Source organism: Castor canadensis, chromosome 15, assembly GCF_047511655.1.
Source record: "Castor canadensis chromosome 15, mCasCan1.hap1v2, whole genome shotgun sequence".
NCBI classification, from domain to species: Eukaryota; Metazoa; Chordata; class Mammalia; order Rodentia; family Castoridae; genus Castor; species Castor canadensis.
This window is the reverse complement of record NC_133400.1, coordinates 1,683,572-1,706,742: the sequence shown is the minus strand read 5'-3', so window position 1 is coordinate 1,706,742 and position 23,171 is coordinate 1,683,572. Positions and strand designations below refer to the sequence as shown.

Here is a 23,171-nt window from a genome sequence, read left to right as displayed (position 1 = left end):
CCAGTCCTCTTTTCTCTGGTTATTTTGGAGATGGGGTCTTGAGATAGGGTCTCGAGAACGTCGGTCCTCCCCATCTAAACCTCCCAAGTAGCTGGGATTACAGGCGTGAGTCACTGGTATTTTGTTTTTGAGATAAGGTCTCGCTGCTAACTTCGCTGGGCTGGATTTGAGCTTTTGAAGCTCCTGCCTCTACTTCCTGAGTAGCTGGGATTACAGATGTGAACCACTGCACCTGGCTGGTGAACACGTCTTAGGTGTGGGGGAAGCAGAACATGTTTTTCCTGTTGATGTACATTTGACATTTTCACAGACATGGGAACCAGGCATGGCTCCTGCTTAGCGTCAATGTGACAAGCCATGCTTTTGTGTCACAACACTTGAGTGAGTTGAAGCTGCTATTCTATGCTCCTCCACTCTGCCCTGGATTGCAAGATTCCCTGCTCATGGCACATCCAGTTCTAGGTGGTGCTAGGATCACCAAGTGTTGTTGGAAGCAGCTGCTCAGTTTGACAGTGTAGCTTCCTTGGCTACTTTGCTCTGCCTCTCAGCTTTGAGCCCAGAACCAAGGGGCGGATGCCTCATAACCAAGTGAGGAAGGGAGCTCAGAGCTGCAAAGACAGAATTTGTAGCTTAGGGTTCAGTTCTTTACTTTGGAAAATATCGGGGCCGACATTCACTGCCTTCAGTTATGAGGGCTTGTGAAAGCAAGCTGAGGTACAGGGGTTGAGGAGAAGGTTAAAGGGGGGAAGAACTGATTTGTGCCAACAGTCACAGGGACCACACATGCAACTCGGCTTTGAGACAGCTGGCCAGGGGCCCAGCTCTGTCAGGAAGAGACAGGTGCTTCCCCCAGCATAGCAAGACACCCTGGTGTTTCTGTGTCTCGAACAACAAGAAAAAGCCAGGAAGGACACAGAGACTCAGGAGCAGCTGGAGTTGGGGGAGAAGAGGTAATGGTCAGGTCCCCAGAATGGCCGTGCTCTAGGGGAGGAGGGAGAGGAAGGGGACGGGAGTCCTGGACAGCAAGAATGGGCAATGGGGAGAGGGCGCTGGCAGCGGGCAGCAGCCCCTGAGGACAACTGGGCTTTTGTCATCCCCTCCATGAAGCCTGGTTCTGGTCCATCTCTGTGAACGTGCTGGGGAAAAGGAGGCAGAGGCAGACCTGACGTTTTGCCAGGAACAGGCAACAGTTCTCACACATTTGTATTCTTACAAAACGAGAAAATAACGAAAAGCAAAGGGAGGAAGCTTTGAACTTTAAAAGTCAGGCCAGAAATTCTCCAAGACAATAGTGAGCCCGGTCAGCTGACAGTGAGAGCCCATCCCTCGGTCACTCGAGTCTGGACACCGCTCAGGGCAGGCACTGAGTCAGTTTCTGTTTGTTTGTACTGTCGCTCTGAGGGCTGAAGTCAGTGTCTTTTCCTCTGGGTTGTTTGTAGCTTTGTAGGAATGTGTCCAGGCGTGGTCCACCTCCTGGGAGTAGGTCAGTGTCCCAGGCTAACCTGGGTTTTTAAGAATCGCAGACTAAAGTACATCTTTCAGGAGGCAAAGGCATCAGAAGGAAGCGCCAAACCAATGAGAGACGTGAAGAAGGAGGTGACTGCAGGCTTTTCCTGGTGTCCTTGTTGGGTAGAGTTGCTGTCCTTTCTCTCCCTGATGTCTGGGCCTTTTCTTCTCACTCCCCAGGTCCCTGTGGGGATGGACAGCCCACAGGGAGTTGACACATGGTTCCTCTCTGCTCCATCCTGGCTCAAATCCTGAGGCCTGGTCCCCAACCCTGGCTCCTTCCACAGCGCAGGACAGCCTGTGATGTATAAAACCCATGGCCAAGCAGGTGCTGTCCTTGGAAGAGGTGTCCCTGATAAGACGCTCTCTCTCAAGAATTAAAGTACAGGACCGAGCGGGCGCTGGCTCACGCCTGTAATTCTAGCTTCTTGAAGGGCAGAGATCTGGAGGATTGTGGTTCAAGGACAACCCAGGCAAAAAGTTCTCAAGACCTCATCTCAACCAATGAAGATTAGGGAATAGGCTGGTGGAACAGCTCAGGTGGTAGAGCGCCTGCCTAGCAAGCGCAATGCACCGAGTTTGAACCCCAGAACCGTCCCCTCCCAAGGGCGGGTGGAGGGCGGACCTGAGTGTGGTGGTGTGTGCCTGTCATCTCAGCTGTGCGGGAAATGTAAATAGGGAGATCACGGTCCAGACCAACCTGGGTATAAAGTGAGATTCTAGCTCAAAAACAACCAATGCAGAAAGGACTGGAAGCATGGCTCAAACTGTAGAGCACCTGCCCAGTAAGAGCAATGCCCTGAGTTCAAATTCCAGTACTTTAAAAATTCAGGACTTTTTAAACTTTTATTTATTTGCTTGTTTAGTTAGTGGTCCTGGGGGCTGAACTCAGAGCCTCAAGCTTGCTAGGCAAGTGCTCTAGCACTGGAGCCCCGTGCCCAGCCTGGTTCAAGATTCTCTTCGCTTTGTCACTGCATTTTTTAGAGGTAAGATCAATGTGCTGCCTAGCCCCACGCCGAGGAGGGTGACTGACAGGCTTCTCAGCCTCCCACGCAAGCCTCAGTTTCTCCATTAAAACCAGGATAGTTTGAGCGGGGCACCGGTGGCTCATGTCTGTAATCCTAGCTACTTGGAAAGCTAAGATCGGGAGAACTGAGGTTTGAAGCCAGCCTGGGCAAATAGTTCGCGAGACCCTATCTCGAGAAAAACCATCACAAAAGAAGGCTGGTGAGCGGCTCAAGGTGTAGGCCCTGCGTTCAAACACCAACACCGAAGAAAACCCCAAAATCAGGATGGTTTCACAGGATGTTCGTAGACTGGCTGCGTGGCTCTCCTCCTTGCTACTCCACCCAGTCACTTGCTGAGCGTTCTACACAGTTTCCTTAGATCCCAGCCCTGAGGGCTTCGGAGTGAGGACTGGCTTCCCCAGGCGACCTGATCTGCAGTGGGGCTGAAAACTGTTCAATATGGAGAACACTGAGCCTAAAGCCTGGCCCAGGAGTGTGTCCAGTGGTGTGGACCCTCCCTGGTGCTGGCATGCCTGCCATCAGTGCATCTCCTAACCAACCAGTCATGAGGGGACAGCACAGCAGCTGCGTGGGCTTGGCCTTCCCCATGGCCTTGCTTTCCCACTTCCATTTTGAATCTTCAGGCCCAGCCTCTCGGCCAGCAGGACCCCCAAACAGGATCTCCTTTACAACCTACGGTGCCCGGAAAACGGAGTGGCCCTGTGACCTTCCTGTACTGATGTCCATACCACTTGCTGAACCTGGACAAGCACTGGCTCTTCTGGGAAGAAGTGTGTCAGGAGCCTTCCTGCCTCTTCCCTGCCCCCTTCCTCTCCCTCTCCCTCCCTCCCTCCCTCCCTCCCTCCTTCTTGTTTTTACTCAATAAAAATTATTAAATGCTTTCTGTATGCCCACCACCATAACGGGCACTGAGGAGACACAAGGGACCTTCAGGAAACACCCCCTTATCTCGCGGGGCTCCTGAAGGCAGTCCTAACACTGAGCAAACAACCAGAGGAAGGAAAAGAGCAAGCAGAGGAACGTGCTCTGAAGGAAATGGGAGAGGTGACTCAGGCTGAGGATGAAAGCGAAGGCCCTGGACAGAAAGGGGTGCGGGGAGTGGGGCTCACCCCGTGGAGGGGAGCGGCAGCTGGGGCTGGGCTGGAGACCTGAGGCTGGGGAGGTGGGAGGAAGTGGTTGGAGAGAGGCAGGAACCAGGCCACACTGCTGTGTTGTGGCTTTGGCTTAATTTCTGAGCTGAGGGAAACTCTCGAAGGGCTTCAGGAAGATTTCTGTTTGGAAAGTGTGATCTGTAAAAGTTTTTCAAGCTGTCTAGAATTTCCTGTGTGCATAAGGACGAGACTGCTAAGACTCAATGTGAGTCCTCAGGCAATGAAGGAGAGGGGACGCATTTTAGGGCAAGGGTCATTGTGGGACCCATGACATCATAAAATGCAGCCTGCCAGCCCTGCACCTCAGTCTTAGGGTGGGCCTCTGCAGAATGAAACCCATGCTTGACCTGCAAATGAAAGCTTTGCACATGGCCTTGAGCCCAGGACAGTCTGGGGGTTGAGGGAGGGGGAGCTGGGCACCATGGGAGTCTGTGTGAAGCAATGTGAACACAGGTGCTATTTTCATCAGTGTCCTCGGGTTTCTGTTATTTTGTGTCACTAAGCGCGTCTAGGTTTACGTTTTTGATACTGTACCTTTTATTCTCACAGCATATACCTCTTTGCGTGTGTGGCACTGGGGTTTGAGCTCAGAGCCTCACACTTGCTAGGCAGGCGTGCTACCACTTGAGCCACTCCTCCAGCCCTTTTTGCTTTAGTTATTTTTCGAATAGGATCTCACTTTATGCCTCCTAATTACGATTCCCGCATAGCCGGGATGACAGGCACACACACCACACCACCACGCCCAGCTTTTATTGGTTGAGATGGGGGTCTTGTGAACTTTTTTGGCCCTGACTGGCCTCAGAAAGCAATCCTCCTGATCTCCACCTTCGGGGTAGCTAGGATTTACAGGCCTGAGCTTCGACGCCCCGTTCATAGCATAAACTTTTTGAGAAGTCAAACACTTGATGGTTTAAGACACAAATATTTCAACAAACATAACAAAAAGCCATAAAGAAACATTGCAGCGATTTTACATTTAAAAACAAAAGTGTGTTAAGAAGCCAAGGACATGGGCTGGTGGAGTGGCTCAAGTGGTAGAGCACCAGCCTAGCAAGTGTGAAGCCCTGAGTTCAAACCCCAGTAATGAAGGCAGCTAGGTGTCTGTGGCGTCCTGCCAGGACACACTGCCCCGCTTCAGGCTGCTAACACCGTTCTTGACCAAGGCTTTGTGATGGCACAGAAGTGTGAACCCTGCCAAAGTGCACCACGTGCACCCCGGCTCTCTTTGATCTTGGGGGCTATTTGTGGCCACAGTTGTTCTTTATCTCCCCCAAGGACGTGCAGTTTATCACCGTACCTGGGAGACGGGCTAGCATTTGCTTATTTTTCTGTGCCGTTTTTCATTGTTTATCTGACAACAAGGAAATGTTCCAAGATAACACAATTAGGTTGTTTGAAGAACTGCGTCTCTACCGGAGGGAAGACATTTTAAAGCTGTTAAAGCAAAAATACTATGTGGACTGGGATTTTTTTGTTTTTTTTTTTCAGAGCAAGTATTAGGAGAAAAGAAACCTAGACAGGGGAGGTGAGAGGGTCCTGTGGCTGGTCAGGTGGGACATCAGGAAGACGTGGCCCAGATGCCCTGTTTCCCTCTGTTTCAAGGCTCTGTCTTTCAGGTAGGCCCAGCCCTTCAGTGGAAAGAGAGCTCGCAGGAGTGGGAAGATGCCCTGCTTCCTTCATGTCATATCAAGGGCCTGTTCTATGCCAGGCTCTGTTCTAGACTCTAGGGACACAACCTAGACCATCCTGGGGCCCAGCATCCTAGGAGGCAGACCACGAACAGGTAACTGCAGACTGTGTGGGGCAGTAAGGTAGGGGAAGAAACCACAGGGGAAAAGACTGGAGCCAAGCTTGGGTACTGTTTAGATGGGGTGGTCAAGAAGCTCTCTCCAACAGGGGCCATTTTGGGAGAAACCAAAGGGAGCCAGCCACATGCACCTCTGAGAACAAAGAATCCCAGCAAATCAGGAAGCAGCGACTTCATCCCGTGGGACAATACAAGATGGTTGAGCACAGGCGTGTGTGAGGTGAGGGATGCTTTGCAGGGAAGTGAATGGAAAAGCTCCAAATTACAAAAATCACGGCCTGGTCAGGGCCTGAAGGTCAGTGTGGTGGGAGAGGCAGTGTACCCCACTGAGGACACTTCCCGTCCCCCTGGCTGACAGCAGGGCATCCCCAGCAAGGCGTTTAAGGGCCTGACAGCTGGCCTAGCTGCCTGCCTTTCCTCAGAGCAGTAGGGCTGGGTCTGGAGCCAGAGTCCCAGACACACAGGGAGTCCCAGCAGAGATGTGGAGTCCACTTCTCCTGCCCCTCTCACCTCGTGGCCACCCCCTGCCTCGGTCTCACAGCTGGCGACTGCGGCCAACAGAACAATGGTCCCCAGCCATATAAAGATACCTATATCCTGGTCCTGGACCCTGGGGATGTGGGATCTTACATGGCAACAGGGACTCCACAAAGGGGACCATTCAAGGATGTGGGGATGGGGAGATGATCCTGGGCTACCTGACGGACACCACGTAATCGCAAGGGTCCTTTGTCCAGGGAGGCAGAGGGGTCAGAATCAGAGAAATGAGACCAGATGGAAGTGAGGTCACAGCGATGTCTTCGGAAGGTGGTGGAAGGCGCTACAAGCCAGAGTGCAGGCAGATAGTAGGTGCTGGAAAGGGCAAGAGAACGATTCTCCTGGAGACTCGGGAGGGAACCAGCCCCGATCAACACGCAGACTTCTGACTTCTGACCTCCTGAGCTGTGAGAGTCAGGTTTTACTAGTCTAAGTCACCAAGGCCATGGAACTGTGGGAACGGGTGCAAAGAGTGTCAGTCCCAGATGCCGGGAACTCTGGGGAGGCCCTGGAAGTGGACAAGCTGAGGACAGGAGAGCGAGCTGGGAGGCTGAGCATGGTACCTGGGTTAAGGTGGCTTGCGTGGTCCCTAAGGACGCTTTGCCTTGTGTCCCCTGAGACGGCCCTGTGTCCCCAAGTTCCTTCCCCTATCATGCTAAGTGTCTCTAAAGTGACTTTTGTTACTTGCAACCGAAAAGTACATCGACCAGGCAGTGATTTCGTTCTGTCTTTTTATTCAGGAGTCACCTAGGAGCCAGTTCTACCTGTCCAGGCAGTGACTTTGGGGCCTCTGGTGGCCTGGGAGGATGAGCGGACCTTCCGGTCCAGCAGGGGCTGAAGCGGGCGGTAGTTGTTGACCATCACCTCTTCTTCCTCGCCACGCGCAGAGAACAGGAGCGTGCGGAACGCCGACAGCTGGAACAGAGCAGCCGAGAGCCTTGGCGCAGGGACGGGGTGGTCCAGCTCCCAGCTGCCCTTAATGGCCTGGTCCCCTGCCACAATGAATCGGGGTGGCTCTGAGGGACCCTTGAGATTCTCCAGGGTAGGTCATAAAAGGAACGCGTTGTGCCTTGGTCTTTAGGTCACTTGCTCGGGGGGAAGCTAGGCACCATGAGTCTGATCCTGCAGCCCCATGGAGGGGCCCAGCCAACAACCACTGGAATGAGTCACTTTGGAGAAGGGTCCCCCAACCATACATCAGCAACATGCTTTTCTGTCAGTGTGTTCACCTGTGTACACCTACTGACCTTCCACTGTGGCCAGTGACTCACCCCCAGGGTCCATGTCACTTCTGATCTGCACAGCCACTTTGCCCTGACATAGCCTAGAGCCAGTGCTGGCCGTTCAGCCAGGTGTCCTCAGAGCCCTTGCCACGCCTGCACCCTAAACCCTGGGGACGGGGGAGCACGTGCGAGGGGATGAGGTCTCCCCGGCCAGCCCACGCTGGTGTATCGACATCCACAGAAGAGCTGTGACCATGGCCCTAGTCCACTGCACTGGCTCCTGTGCCACTTGGGAGACCCTTTCAGTTAAGGAAGGAATGTCCAAAATGCACCAAAGAATGACATCTGCGTGCCCTTTCACAGTGTCTTGGTGAGGCTGCCTACGCGGGAGACCCTCGTGCTAAGGCCTGAGTCGCCGCTCCCAGCCCCGCTCACCTGACTTGGGGACACCTCAACGGACCGCTGCTGGATGATCCAGGTGACCGACTCGGCCAGTGGTGGTGTGGTGAGGGAGCCCTCATAGGTCCAGAAATCCTGGCAGGCGGGCAGCAGGCAGGAGGGGTCGAAGGGGCCCACAGCTGCCCGGGAGTCCTGAGAGCGAGAACCACAGGCGGTCAGTGCTCGGCTCGAGGGCGCGAGGAAGGTGCAGAGCCTGGCTCCATCTTATCTCGGGGCTCTGGCCTTTGCTTCACACAGAAGGAAGTGCATTTGGAGATAAAGGCCATACGGCCACCATTGTCACATTTGGAAGCAGAAATAAGAACATGTGACCCTCTTTCTTTTTTTGCAGGACTAGGGATGGAACCCTGGCCTTTTAAACTTACTCATTTTTGTCTTCCTTGGTGGTGGAGAACAGCTCACTGCTTATTGTGATAAAATATGCATGAATGCAAATTGACCATTTTAGCCTTTTTTTTAAGTGCACAGTTGTTTAGTCTTTTTTTTTTTCTTTCTTTCTGGTGGGACTGGGTTTGAACTCAGGGCTTTACACTTGCAAAGCAGGTGCTGTACTGAAGTGTGGTGTTGTTGGAGAGCCAAAACCACCTCCAGAACTTTCCCACCTTCCAAACTGAAACTCTGGCCCCTGTAAGCCACCCTCTGCTTTCTGACTCCACGAATTTGCCTCGTGTGAGGGAAATCTAACAGCATTTGTCTTTGTATCTGGCTGTATTTCACTGAGCACAGTGACCTCAGGGGTCACCCATGTCCCATGTGTCCCCACATCCTTCCTTCCTTTTTTTTTTGGTGGTACTGGGGTTTGAACTTAGGGCCTCATACTTGAGCCACTCCACCAGTCCATCCTTCCTTATTATAGCTGAATAAGATCACCAGACATCCTGGTGGGCTCAGAGAGGAAGCGGGTCCCTCGGTCCTCCACTGGATGGGCCCCAAGTCTTAGGCCTCGCAGCCTTCGTTAGCGCCCAGTCGTGACTGAGCGCCATCTGGCTCTGCGTGGGTCACGAGCGGGGCCATTCTAGCGACCCCAGGAAGACAGCTTCCCTGCTCATCCACCCACCTTTACCTGGAAGTAAAATCAAGGGGCCACACAGGCAGGGCTTGTCTCCTAACTGTGGCTTTTGTGTGTGTGTGTGTGGTACTGAGGTTTGAACTCAGGGCCTACACCTTTGAACACCTCCACCAGCCCTTTTTTTTGAGATAAGTTCTCCTGAACTGTTTGTCCCGGGCTGGCTTGGAACTGCGATCCTCCTGATCTCTGCCTTCTGAGTAGCTGGGATTACAGGTGTGAACCACAGCACCCGGCTCTAACTGCGACATTTGCCTCAGAAACCAGGAGATGTTATGGAGTTACCAGAGGGCGGACAGAGTGGATCCCCACAGACAGATAACCGTGTGTCACTTGGTGTGTGCCAGTCACGGCACTAGCAAGACAGCAATCCGCGTACTGCACAGCTTCCCCAACGAAAGTGCACATCCCGCGGGCTCTGGAGCTTCCACGTTTCCACATCTTCATTGCCCCAGGAAGGAGCCCCGAGCCTTGTCAGTCACTGCCCGGGCCTGGCCCACCCCCTCACCACAGGCAGTGCCCCGCTTCTCGCAGTCCGGATTTGCTGATGTGGGCAGTTCCGCAGTAGAATCACAAACCCGTGGCCTCTCGCGACTGGCTCCTGTCACTCGGCACCGTCTCAGGGTCATCCGTCAGCTTCCAGCCCTTCCCCACCACGTGTGCGCCTCACACTGCATGGTGGCTTCTGAGGGAAGCAGTGTGCACTCAGGGCCACCTGCGGGAGGTGCCGGCAGGCGGGGGGTGCAGGGACATAGGAGCTCTCCCCCTGCCCAGGGTCCCCAGTCCCCAAGTGCCCGCTGACACTTTCTGAAGTATTGCCTTGAAGTTTTTATGACCTTTGGGAAACATTTCTACTTTGTTGATGAAGAAACAACAACAACAAAAAAAGACAGACCCAAATGACTTGACCAAAGCCACGAGGTCAGACGGTGGCAGAGCCCAGAAATGCTATGGAGGCTGGGCCTCCACTCCAGGACAGCCAGGGTGACACAGAGTTGCAGAGCCAGCTTCTTGGGGCTGGAGGAGAACATCCACGACATCCATGGACTTCTAGGTTCTGACCACCATCTGGAACTCCATGTCCCACCCAAAGTGTGTAGGGCTCAGTGCCACCGCGAGCCCACGGATGGCTGTTCTCCCTGGGGCCCCAGAGCATGGGGCCTCCATCATGCCTGGCCAGCCCGGGAGGAGGAAATGTGGTGCTGGCCTGTGTAATGAGCCACCCGGCCATCACAGCAGCATGGGCGCCTGGGTCCTCTGGTGCCCGCTAATCAGTGAGCTGTCCTTCAGCGGTTGTTCTTCCTGGTGCACTGACCACAGCTGAGGGAGGCCAGGCTGCTCGTAAAGCTCCCTGCAACTCAGGAGCGAAGTCAGGGAGAAAAGGCCAAGCCCCAGGGTCAGGAACACTTCAGTGGTCACTTGATGGCTGCTGCAGAGCAGTGGACTGACTCTTGGAGGGCCGCTTGATAGAAAGTCCTGGGGTGGCACTGTGTGTGCAGTGGCCTCACGGTTGAGTGCAAACTTCAGGCTTCTGGTCTCTGGGTTTAAAAACTCTTCACCTACTAGCTGTGTGTCCCCGGGCAAGTTTCTATACCTCTCTGAGCTTTGGTTTCCCTGTGCCTAGGACAGGGACAAATCAAAGGATTCCCCACAGGGTTATCAGGAAAATCAGTGCCCTTTCCTTGCCATCCCTCCCAGCAAGGTCGGGGGCAAGGACTCCAACTCTTGGAACCAGGCAGAGGCTGTGACTTGGGTGGTGGGTGGAACATGTCAGAAGTGACATGACCTTGGAAGCCAAGGCACAAAAGGGATACTGAGTCTGCTGGCTGTTTCTTGAAACAAACCTGGGAACGCCGACCACCACTATGTAGGGCTGCAGTGCTGGCGAGATCCCAGGGGAGGAGGGACGATGCTTGGGGACTCTGCTGATTCAGTTCCCCAGCTCCAATGTTCAGGGAGACCCCCAAACCCAGCCAGCCCATCCAGCCCAAGGAGGGATGGTGGTAACAGGCAATGGGGTGCTCTGGTGTGGGCGGTGTTCCTCACCACACAGCGCCAGGGCAGGAGCTGGAAGGTGCAGAGAGCCCATCCCTGGGGAGGGACTTGCCAAGTCCCATGGAGCGGGGCAGCAGAGCTGGGGCTGGAAGCCAACGCCAACTGTCTGGAACCTGCTCCCACCAATGCCCCGTTCTGCCCTGCATTGTCCCCAGTGAGGGGGTTAGAGTCAACCACTCGTCCGGTATCTCTCATCACAGACCATCACCTTCAAATCTGATGGGCTCCCCCAGGGTGGCAGCCCTCTCAGGGTCCGCGGTGAGAACTTCCTCAGCGATAAACAGCTACTCTGAACTTAGCAAAATTCGCATTTTGTCACGTGCACTGCAACGGCACACATGCTTGCGCCTGAGCCCCATTCCTCATTCGCGCCACGGCTCGTGCCTGGACCCAACCAAGCAGTTTAGTAAGGACTAGGGCTGTGTGTGTCCCATGACATCTGTATTTCACAGCCTGGAAACTGAGACTCTGAAAAGCTGAGTCACTTGCCCAAAGCCACACAGCTCAGAACTGGTGGATCAGGGGCACCTGATGGAGGGCTCTCTTATATGCCATGCTGTGGGAGAAAACTTTCAGAAGTCCGAGGCTTGCAGACTGGGAACCACTGGACCAGTTCCTCTCTTTCCTGGTCTGAGAAGCCCTCCACGGCTAGGCCTTTCATGTCCCAGGTCTGAGGCCCAGACGGCACCTCTGCTGTTCCCCACACTGCATCTCCCCTTGGTTTTCCCAGACAGCTCTGGGTTGGCCTATGGGGCAGACATGATCCAGAACCTTCCAGGGAAGGAAAAGACGCCCCAAGTAATCACCACTTCACAGATAGCTCTTTTCTCTCCCACCAAGAAGCGGGACCCACCATGTGGGAGCTGGAGGCTTGCTGGGCAAACATCCCGTGTCCCAGGTTTATTCTGGCCATGGACCAGTGAGGAAGAGGATGAGGCCTTGGGGCGCTCAGCATCTTGGCCTTGAGGTGTTCCTGAGCTGGTGGGCAGAGCGGTGGGGGTGATCTGTGTCTGTCCCCCGGGGCGGCGGGAAGTCAACATCAAGGGAAGGCATCCTGCAGATCAAACGCTCCTGTGAGCTGGCGAGGAAGGGCTGGGCGCAGCTTTCACACCGAGCGGCTCTCACCATTGTTAAGACAGGTGGAAGCCTGATCTGTCCAGTCTGAGGCCACCCTGACTTCTGCCTCAGAGTTCTTTTGTGTGGTTCTGAATAAATAAACCCACGTCTCTGGAATTTCCACTTCTCCATCAAAGTCACTCCTGGGCGGATCCTGGACGAAAGTGACGTTGTCATCATCATCCTTGTCATCCCCAGGTGCTCAAAGAGTGCCGGGCAGAGATCTGCAGGGGGAGCCCGGCCTGGCCACTGGGCCAGCTTTCCCTCTCCTTGATCAGGAACATCTGCACTGGTCAACATTCTCAAATGCCAGCAGGCCTGCGTTTCGATCCGTTCGAAAACAAACTTCATCACTCGTGGACGCCATTGCCTGGGGGGACCAGGCTGAGGTTTTCAAAAGCAAATCTGGTTGAGGAAAAATATTAAGTAAACACAAATTCCAGCAGCAGGCAGATGTGTCCACAACGCCTCAAAATGCTGCTGCGTGGCTGGATGTGGGGAAGCCTGAGTCCAGCACCCTGGAATCAGCCCTCCCCCAGCTCCGTTCCCACGGCGGAGTCTCCCCCTCACCACAGCTCTTGCTGCTAACCTGCTGCCTTTCCTTATGAGTGGACCACGGCTCTACCCGGTTCGGTTTGTCGGTCTGTGCAGATTCTTGCGCGCAGCTCACCTTATGCTTTATCTCCGGCAAGACGTCCACCAACTTCTGCAGGGCCTGGTGCGGGGCCCCCAGCTGCACAGCACAGATACCCACGTGTTAGTGTGGTGACACCCTAACCTCTCCGTGGACGGGCCGTGTGCAGAAGGCCGTTCCTCACGACTGCACACAGCGGTGGAGAGCCAGGCCCAGCCAGCGATTACCTTCAAAAACACGCCGACCACAGCCAGGCCGTCCTCCCCCGCTACAGCCTCCTTGAAATTTGGGTATTTCACAGAATTCCAGTGAACTATGTGCAGCTGAAACACAGTGGAAAGAGAATCTAAATGTATCATGATGGGGCAAGAAAGAGCAGTCACCCTGCCCCTGTCCGGCACACCTGCGTGTCATTCCCAGTTGCCCGTGGCGTGTAGGGGCCCGGCACCAGCTATGTCCTCAGGGCCCAAAGCTTGGCCAACCGCAGGTGGCAAGAGCCTGTGTTCCTGACGGGAGGGAGCGGAGGGGATGCTCTGAGTTCATGAAACAGAAGTGGGAATTATACCCTCAACCTATTTATTTTCTAAATGGACGAATTGTCAACATTTCTATTATTTGATTGTTCCTAGTATTGGTATTAGTGGAACTGGGATTTGAACTCAGGACTTCGCACTCGCAGAGCAGGCGCTCTGCCGCTTGAGCCACACCTCTGCTCCACTTTGGTCTGGTCATTTTGGAGATGGGGGTCTCGTAAACTCTTTGCCCGGGCTGGCCTCAAAACAGAGATCCTCCTGATCTCAGCCTCCTAAGTAGCTAGGATTACAGGTGTGAGCCACTGGTGCCTGGCAAAGTTTCCATCATTTTAACATCTGATTTTTTTTTTAAACATCTTTTTTTCCATTTTTATAAGCATGTATTTGTTGTACAAAGAGGTTTCCATGTGATATTTCCACACATGCATATAACGTACCCTTCGTCCCTCCTCTCCCCTCTTAAAACAATTTTAACAGGTTTCATTGTTCTGCTTTCACACATGTGAATAAACTATTTCGATCATGGAATCAGCCTAGGTGCCCAGCAACCAATGAAGGGATAAAGAAAATGTGGTACATACATGATGGACTATTATTCAGCCATAAAGAAGAATGAAATGATGCCATTTGGGGGAAAATGGCTGGAACTACAGATAAGTCAGACTGAGAGACAAATATCGGGTGTTCTCTCTTGTATGAGAAATCTAGTCCTTAAAAGTGAGTGACAGGAATGCAGAACAGACTGTTTGGGGAAGGAGAGGGTGAAGGGGGTGAACATGGCAGGGCTGGAGATCTGCCTCCTCCTAGTCACCCTGCACGCGACTGCCAGGTAACACCAGGACTCTTGGCTATGAGCACGTGCTCAATGAGGGTCCCCAGTGCTGCGTCCCTTCCTGAGTCTGGCACGGCTTTGAACTTTGCCTGTGTCTATTTTACACTCCTCCTTCAGTTTTCCTGCTGTAGGAAATGGAACTGGCCAGATCAGGGGGTCAGGGTGACTGGGGAAGGGTCAAGTCCCTGGGCCCTGCTTGGCATCTCTGTCCATTTGGCCCTTCCTATGCGTGGGATTTGGCCAGCTGCAGTGGAGAATATTCTACATTCCTTGTCATTCTCTAAGTTTTGTGACATGGCAACCATTTGTGCATTTACATATGGAGGTTGTGTGTGGGTTCTATGTAATTCTTATTATTATTATGTTGACAGTACTGGGGTTTGAACTCAGAACCTCACGCTTGCTAGGCAGGCACCCTACCACTTGAGCCACTCCGCCAGCCCTTTTTTGTGTAGGTTATTTTCGAGTCAAGGTCTCACAAGGCCGGCCTTGAACCATGATCCTCCTGATCTCAGCCTCCCGAGTTGCTAGGATCACCCTGTGGGTGACCTCGTGGGTTCTCATGGCACAGCTCTGTGTTGGAAAATTCCATCATAAAATGTTGGGCAGCCCATAGGCACCGCTCCACTGATCATGGCTGCCCGCAGAGCCTACTCCAGACAGCCATGCTTTCTCCTTGCAACCCCACCACTGCATGTTAAAGCAGGGCTCTCTCTCTGTGAGCCCTAGCTGGGGTGTGGAGCAGTGGTAGAGCACTCGCCTAGCATTCATGAGGCCCTGGGCTCCATCCCCAGCCCAAAGAAGGAAGAAGAGCAGAAGGGTGGGGGGGAGAAGGGAGGGAGAGAGGGAGGAGGAGAGGGAGGAGGAGAAGGAGGAGGAGGAAGGATTTGAAGGAGCTGCTTTTCAGATTCTAGATGGAGGCTGGCTGAGGCTGCGAGGCCACAATCACTGTGAGCGCAGAGCTGAGGGCTTGGAGACCTTTAGCTTAGTTCTTGAATCCCAGATGTCTGACACCATCAAGTTAAGGACTGCTCAGAACCTCAGTCTCTTCTGTTAATTGAGTGCGCCTATGGCACCCCCCACTAAGGACAGTGGTGTAATTAATGGGCCAGGCGGTGCTAGCCCCAGGAAATCCTTCACACCTGGGCACTGGGTTCTGGTCCCCGGGGAAGAGCCTGGCCTGGGGAGCGCCCACAGTGTGTAGACGGCGTCTACTACTACTACGAACCTCTGCTGGGAACACATGGTTGTCCACTGCGTGCTCTGAGCCCGACTCGTCCGAGGCTCCCCAGTGGAAGTGGAACTGCTTCAGGCGGTAGTGGTTTTTCAGGGGCCCGCCGCTGATGCCTGGAGAAGGAGCGGTGAGACGGTTATTTGCGTAGTCCTCGGCTGTGGGCTTGCTCACCGCGCTGGCTACATTTGGTTGCACGCCTTCACCCCCAAGGGATGGACACGCTGCTGAAACGACAAACTAAAAGGTGGGGTCTTGTCTGCTCTGGTCACCTAGGTCCCCAGAGCCTCGCTGAGCCCAGCGAGGGCCAGTAGGCTCACAGGAAATGCTGGCATGGAGGTAGATTCTGAGTACTGTCACTAGGTGGTGGTCAGGGCCTCACTCCCTGCACAGGGCAATATGGAAACATGCGAAGGTGTTTCTAAGAGGGCCTCCGGGATTCTTTTTAACTAAAAAAAGAAAAAAAGATGTCTTCCGAACCAAAAAAGAAGCAGCTTAAATCCTACACCAAATAACTTAATACTGTCTGTCAGGAGCAAGGTCTCCATACGAACCCGTTCTCAGAGGCACAGGCTAATCTAGCTTCTAGGCAGCCCCTGCTTAATCCAGCCCCACTACTGAGCTAGGTTTACTGAGTACCTGTTTCTAAGTCATCCTGAACGCCCACTGTGGAGGCAGCAGCTCTCCATCAGCTGCTCGATACGGCCTCCCCAAGAGCCTCAGCTAGGTCAAGGCCCAGACTTGAGCACGGATCATTGAGGCACAGGGCTCAAAACCGCAGACCCAGGGCTGAAGGCACAGGTAGGACTGGGACCCGCCCACACGAGCTCGGCAAAGTTGTCCAGCTCATGGTGTATCATCTCTGCACTCTGTCACTAACGGATTTCCATCAACGATTGTGGCAAGTGTGGTGACTGTTGGCCATCTCGGCTTTCGCGGGAAGGAGAGCCCTGCGCTCCTGGGGTGGCCGAGCAAGTCAGGCGCTCGCGGTGGAGCTGAGAGTGGCTTCCACTCACTGCACGGGCACACTCCGCCTATCCTCGTTCACATCAGCTTCCTGTGTGGCAGCACAGGAAAAGTGTCCTGAGGCGTGCAGGACGCCACCGAACGTTAACTGCTATCAGCTAATGAAGTTTGTCCGTCTGTCTGTGAACGGTACGTGTAAGGCTGGGTGTGGTGGTTCACACCTGTGATCCCAGCTACTCAGGAGGCAGTGATCAGGAGGATTACTGTTTGAGGCCAGCCTGGGCAATCTTTTTTTTTTTTTTTTTGTGGTATTGGGATTTGTACTCAGGGCCTGCACCTTGAGCCACTCCTCCAACCCTTTTTTGTGATGGGTTTTTTTGAGATAGGATCTTGCAGACTATGTGCCTGGGCTGGCTTTGAACCATTATCCTCCTGATCACTGCCTCCTGAGTAGCTAGGATTACAGGTGTGAGCCACCGGTGCCCAGCTGTGGGCAAAGTTTTTGAGACCCTATTTCAACCAACAGAAGAAGCTGGGTGTGGTAGCAGGTACCTGTCATCCCAGCTATGTGGGAAGTGTAACCATGAGGATAATAGTCCAGGCTGGCTAGGGCATAAACGTGAGATTCTATTCAATAAATCAAGAATAAAGGGCTGGGGCGTGGCTCAAGTGGTAGAGCACCTGCTTAGTAAATGCAAGGCCCTGGGTTCAAACCCCTGTACTGCCAAAAAAAAAAAAAAAAGTACTTGTAGCAGAAGGTGCTGAACTGTGAAGTAAGGGTCAGATGCAGTTTAAGTCTGCACCAGGTCAGACACGAGCCTCGCCGTCTCTCTTCTTTGAGCTCAAGGCTGTCATCTAGAACATTGTCAGTCTTGTCCAGTTTCACACCTTGCGACTGTATAAGGCGATCACTGCCCTCTTTAAACATACCCAGATGAGGAAGGTGTCCGCTGGGTTTCAACTGCAGGACTTGCTGTGATTTTCTTGGCTACAGACACCCGAGGGTGGCTGCTCGTTGCGGGGTCATGGCGTGTGAGCCCAGTGGCCTTTGCGGGTTTGTGCTGTAGTTTAAGGTATTAGGAGAGGTTGGATAGGCACCGGCAGTCCCTCAGGTGTAGCACTGGGAACTGGGATTCACCCTTCATAGTATGAAAACTGACCTGAGGACATCACCAAACCACAAGATGCCAGTGTGGCTATCTTCCTGCCGGTGCCTGGCATCCTTGGTGGGGAGAGGTTTGCAGCACTGGCCAGCCCTGAGCCCTTGTGACACCAAATGCGTGAATTACTACAGGGGGGCCGGCTTCGACCTGAAATGTGCTCAGGCAATGAGTTAACCTCGATGGTGCCCTCCCATGGCTGTGTCCTCTTGTCTGGGGCGGAAGAACCTGCCTGGAAGGCAGGGTTGATGGAGATCCCACTCAAGCCATGGACCGTCCTGTTTGGATCCAATGTGGTAGGTGCAATGTATGAGGCTCGAGCTAAGGACCACCTGGTCACTTTCCCAGGTCAGAGACTATGTCCGCCTTGCTCATCATGGTGTCTTCAGCAAAACAATGACGTCAATGGATGAGCCATATACACACCAATCTGTGACAGGGTCACCCCAGCCTGTCTTTCAAACAGAGGAGGGGAAGGGCTTCTGGCCCCTGCCTGCAGTTCAGGACAGAGCCTTGAAGGCTGGATCCCTGCTTGGTGAGGAGTGAATGGGTTCCGTCCATTCGTTGGTTTGACCATCCAATCGCTGTCATTCCATAAGAGTGACTCACAGTGAGGTGCAGCCTTCCTTGTGACAGTCCGGGGACCTCCTGGAGCTCTCAGGAAAACCCACGGGACGTTTCATGCATATAAAGACCTGGACTTGAATCTGTCTCCACACTTGCTTGGGCAGGTAGCTTAGCCTCTCTGAGCATCTCTGTCTGTAAAATGAGACATGCTGGCAGGACAAACTGATACAGCACAGAACAAGCACTTTTGCAAAGTGTTGTCTGATGTGATAAAATGGGATTTCACACCATAGAACTATTCTGGAATTCAACTCCCCCCACACACAATGTACATGTTTTTTAAGAATTATTAGCCAAATATTCCTTGTGGTTCTTTCCAGCTCACAGATCCTAGGATTCTGAGTAGGCAATAAATAGGGTTTCCAAAAGAATGATGACAAGACAATGCCAGGTGCCTTTGGCTCACACCTGTAATCCTAGCTACTTGGGAGACTGAGATAGGGAGGATTGAGGTTCAAGCCTGGCAAATAGTTTGCGAGACCCCATCTCCAAAACAACCAGAGTAAAATGGATTAGGGGTGTGGTTTGAAGGGCAGAGCACCTGCTTTTCGAGCGTGAAGCCCTTAGTTCAAACTCCAGATCCACCAAAGACAAAACAAAACAACAATGCCAATGGTTGAGGTATAAATTCACCAGTAACTATACACAACGCCTCGTGGCAAAGTCACCCAGCCTGCCTTTCTTTCCGAGGCAGGGGAAAGGGCTCCGGCTCCTGTCTGCAGTTTCTATCCTCAAGTGCCTGGCGCCGGGCTGGTGCCCACCAGGAGAGAGCCACAGCCAGAGCTGGATGGGGAGGGAAGGGCCTCGCCAGGACCAAGCCCTGCTCCTCCTCTGGCAGGTGAAGCACTGCAGGTGAGTCTGCAGCCTGGAAGTCTGTCCTTGACCCCTCGAGTCTGACCGAACTGCAGGTTTATCTCCATGATCTTTCTTGACTTCACACTGCCCTGAATTCTTTGCAGAAGGGCCTGCAGCCAGCTGGCAGCCCTACCTCCTGCTCAGCGAGACATAGCAGCCCCTTGAAGGAAAGAGAAATGGGAGGCAGGCCTTTCAGATCCTGGGCACCTGTCCACGGCAGGAAACAACGTTCCTTTTAGCAGGCCCTGGGGCTGGCCTCTCCTGTCATACTGTCCAGGCCGGCATATGGTCAATGCATCTGAACAAGGATTCCCTTGCTTTATAGTGACTGCCCTGGGCTGGGGACCAGGTGAGCTCACAAACAACCCTCCCGAAGTTGCTATGTATGCAAATAAAAACAAGGGGAAGTGGAAACACAGGAGGGATTTCATGGTTGTTTGCTTCAGGAAGGTGCTGGAAGGTGAAGTGTAACTTGGGCTGGGCAGGAGCGCCCCCATGGGGTGGAGACGGACCAGGAACCCAGTGGACCCGGGCTTGGGGCCTCCTGTGAGCCTGGCCCGCGTCCAGGAGAAGGGGCACCAGCAAGGCGCCAGTTCACTCCTGTGCGGTTCACCCCTGCCACACACACAGCCGGGGGCATGTGTGGACATCTTGAGCTCTTTTGAGTGGGAACAGAAGATTCTCACTGTGACAATGATTCCAAAATTAGGCCTGACGGCACAGACAGCCGCCAGCAAAGTGGCAAGCATGTTTATTTAAGACTGGAAAGCCAGGTTTTGTGGCTTTTCCTCTGTAGCACAACGAACAGGGCAGTCAGAAATGGGTCTGGAGACAGACGGCTCATGTTGGAGCCTCTCTTCCAAACTGTGAACACCCTTCCAGCCTCAGTTTCCCCTTTTCTGTAAAGTGGGGATAGTACTCACTGGATAGAGCTGCTGGAAGAATTAAGTCATGAGAAATGCAAAATTCTTAGCGTGACACCTGGCGAGGAGAAAGCCCTCCAAGGAAAACAAGCGAGTAGCTGGCCGTTGACACCGTAAATGGTGTGACAGCTGAGTGAGGAACAGCCAGGTCTCCAGGTCCAGGGCACCCTGTGTCCGTCCTTCGGCTCACGCTGCTGCCTGCGGTGGTGAACGCTCAGCGCGTGCTTCCGAGCGTGACTCACTGACGTGCTACGTGAACTTCCTGTCCCTGGCAGGACAGGCCCCCACATTGACCCCACAGAGCAGGTGCTAGGAGCCCAACCGTGAGTCGGACTCAGGGGAGTTAAGTTCCCCGCCCCAGGTAACCTGGTGACCCAACCCAGGCCCGCTGCTTCCTGCAGACCGAATGCTGCTATTTTCTTGCTAGTGAAATTAGGAACCCACTTGAAGGCTACAGGCTCAGATAAAATAACTTCAAATTGACTTTTCATAACGCTAATACAGTGTTAGGTTAATTCCCTCTAATTGCAGAAGAGGCAAGCCTGGGTCCTGAGAAGGGGGCCTTTAGCTAGCCAGTCCCAGCCCCCAGACTTTGCCACCAGCAGAGTTTGTCCACTGTTGTGTGGGCATCCACGGGGCGTTCTCCTGGAGCAGGTGCATCTGAGGCGATGGTTCTCATAGAGGTAATTGGGCAATCGCCCTAGCCTGTGCCAGGGCCCAGGTGTCATCCAAGGCAACCTCACGCTGTGCTGGCTGGCCTCCCATAAATCATCTCTTGCAGTTACAACACACTCCATTAGTAGCCACCTACTGTAGCTTTGGCTTCTACCAGAATGATCAGCTTTTGGCAGGCATGGGTGTTTTGAGGCTTCAAATGAGTATAGGAGAAGTTTGAGATGTTCCCATTAGTCAGGACTGCCAGTAACACGATCTCACAAAGGCTGGCCTGTTCCCGAGTCCTCAGGATTTAACTAGTCTCCAAGTTGAAGTGCAAAGGTCCTCTGTGTGCTCCCTGCACAGGGAAGGTCTTTGCAGTTCTCTCCAGGCAGGTAAGAGCTACAGTTGGTGGCCAGGATGGGTGTTAGAGCTGGAGGGGCATCGTGAGCCCCACCCTCAGAACTCCGGGGCCAGAGTTTTCTTCCTGGAGTGGACTCTAAGGCCATCACATATTAGTTCTGGTTTGAAAGCTTGCCAGGCCTGAGCTCAACTCCTGTTTTCATTTTGTATGGTTTGCCTGTGTCTCAGAGACATTTGTAACAGGACAATGACGCCTACCCAGGGGAACGAGGCGGAGATCAAACACTGGGAGCTTACAAAGGGCTTCCCGAGCCAGACCCTGGGCACGTAAAGTGCTCAGACAACGGAAGCTGAGAAAACTCACTGTTCTGATAACTAGGATTATTGTTGCCATTGATTCGTCCTCATCGTCATCGAAGCAGAGATTTGCCACTGCCTGAAACAGCCACCATTTCTCCCAAGACAGGACCTGCAGGTGAAGACACTGGCAAGCATGTCTTAAGAACGCATCCATTAGGTACAGCACCTGCCTAGCAAGCACGAGTTCAAACCCCAGTACAGCCAAAAAAGAAAAAAAGGACATGTCTACTAGAACGGGCCCTAGCTAGCCATGGGAGCATAAAATAAAATAAGACAAATCATTCATTCACTGAGCTCCTAAGATGTGAGACACACACAGTTGGACTGAGGAGTGAGAATGCTGCAGATAAAGTTGTTCTCTCCTCAAGCCTGGACTCTACTAGGGATGACCGGCCTGTGAATGAGGACTGAGAATAAAGGGGTGTTTGTGTTAGGCCTGGCAAGGATGGGTGCTCTGGGGGAACCTAAACTAGTGTAGGTCACCAGGACAGCCTCCCTGTGGAGCGGTGTCTGAGCTGAGCCCTGAAGAAAGAATTTGCCTTTGTCAGGTGAAGACAAAGATGGTGCTAGACAGAGAAGGAGAGTAGGCCGCCATGATGGAAGAGATGGACGTTCCAAATGGCAGGACACAGGGTCCGTGCTGGGAGAACCACAGGGGTAGAGGGTAGTGTTGGTAGTGGCCAAGTACCCTAAGGTTTTGGATATTCTAATCTTAAAAAAAGTGGATGCACAAGCAAAATTCATCCAGTGCCATAGAACATGTCGTTCCTCAACTCCCCTGGCTCTGACTCCAAGCTCAAGTCCTAGGTGGGCTTGCTGGAGAAAGTGTTCCTCCGTGTGGACTGGCCTTCCTGTTTCCCTGGCAGCAGCTTACCCCGGCAGATTAACCTGTGGCTCAAGTGTAGTGGGCACACTTTGAGCTTTCTCATGTCCATCTTTCTAGAAATAGACGTCCCTACATGGTTGTGTGTCACTTAATGACAGGGACACTCTTGGAACTGTGAGGATTTGTTGCTGTGCGAGCATCACTGTGTGTACCTGTGAAAATAGGACAGTTACAACACCATGGGAACAACTTGTTCTCACTCGGTTTGAGACAGAGGGACCCACTTCTCCCCTGGCGCTGGGACAGGCGTCAGGCACTGCTGAGCATTTTAAACACTATTAAGTACCACTAAGTGACACTAGAATCATTAGTGCTGCATTGGGTCTTTATTGTAAACACCCTTTAGTGCTTTCTGGGAATGATTAAAACTGTCAAGCATGGCCAGCTGACAGGCCCTTTTCCTAAGCTTGGCAGCCTCGAGCAGGGAGAGCCAAGCAGCCCCTTTACTGATAATCCACTGGACTGTCCTCGTGGCAGCCCAGCTGTTTTGGAGACTTCACAATCTCTCTGAGGACACGCCAGCAGCTGCAGAGGAGCACTTGCTCCTGTCATGACCACTCCAGACAGCCTGTACTGGCCTTGGAAAGCAGGGCTGGAAGCAAGACAAGGCTCAGTGAACTCTGAGGGACCCTGCAGCCATTCCTACCCAGGCCAGAGGGGTAGCCCTTCCCCTGGTGGCCCAGTGGAAGGCCTGTGATTGGTGCAAACAGTCCGTCATTGCATTAATGGCTGTGCCATGGTTGGTGCAAACACCCTTGCCATACCCCCTTTCTGGCTATATGAGCAGGCTGTTTGGCTCACTTTTCAAGTCAGCTGGGTGACACCCTCCTGTGCTGCTCCCCCAGTGTTGCAACATTAGGCAAAGTAAAAGGCTTCTTCTGCATGGTTTTTTTCTTTGCCTATTTTATTTATTTATTTTTGGTGATGCTGGGGTTTGAACTCAGGGTCTCACACTTGTCAGGCAGGCCCTCTACTGCTTGAGCCACTCCACCAGCCGTTTTATGTTGGGTATTTTCAAGATTGGGTCTCTCAAACTACTTGCCCAGGCTGGTTTCAAACCTCAGTCCTCATCTCTCCCTCCTGAGTAGCTAGGATTATAGGCGGGAGCCACGGGTGCCCGGCTTCTTTGCCTTTGCTTTTGGTTTCTGTCACGAGTAGAGTGGGCAGAGCTGACGCAGTCGAGGAACACGCAACAG

At 53.2% G+C, this 23,171-nt stretch overlaps 1 protein-coding gene across 5 annotated transcripts in view; it reads right to left on the bottom strand.

Annotated features, from left to right (window-relative positions):
* Positions 1 to 6,727: 6,727 nt before the first annotated feature.
* Positions 6,728 to 23,171, bottom strand: part of Ca5a (carbonic anhydrase 5A) — a 38,403-nt gene continuing 21,959 nt past the window's right edge. Inside the window, exons 2-6 of one of the 5 annotated variants that reach the window (XM_074055501.1) lie at positions 15,179 to 15,297; positions 12,813 to 12,908; positions 12,541 to 12,684; positions 7,691 to 7,846; positions 6,728 to 6,947 (exon numbers count right to left, since the gene is read on the bottom strand). In XM_074055501.1, coding sequence (XP_073911602.1) covers positions 6,780 to 6,947; positions 7,691 to 7,846; positions 12,541 to 12,684; positions 12,813 to 12,908; positions 15,179 to 15,297 — 683 coding nt within the window. In that variant the 3' untranslated portion in view covers positions 6,728 to 6,779. Of the gene's footprint in view, positions 7,025 to 7,690; positions 7,847 to 12,540; positions 12,685 to 12,812; positions 12,909 to 15,178; positions 15,298 to 23,171 lie in introns of all 5 variants that reach the window. The other 4 variants (XM_074055497.1, XM_074055499.1, XM_074055498.1 and 1 more) reach the window with 4 other exon arrangements.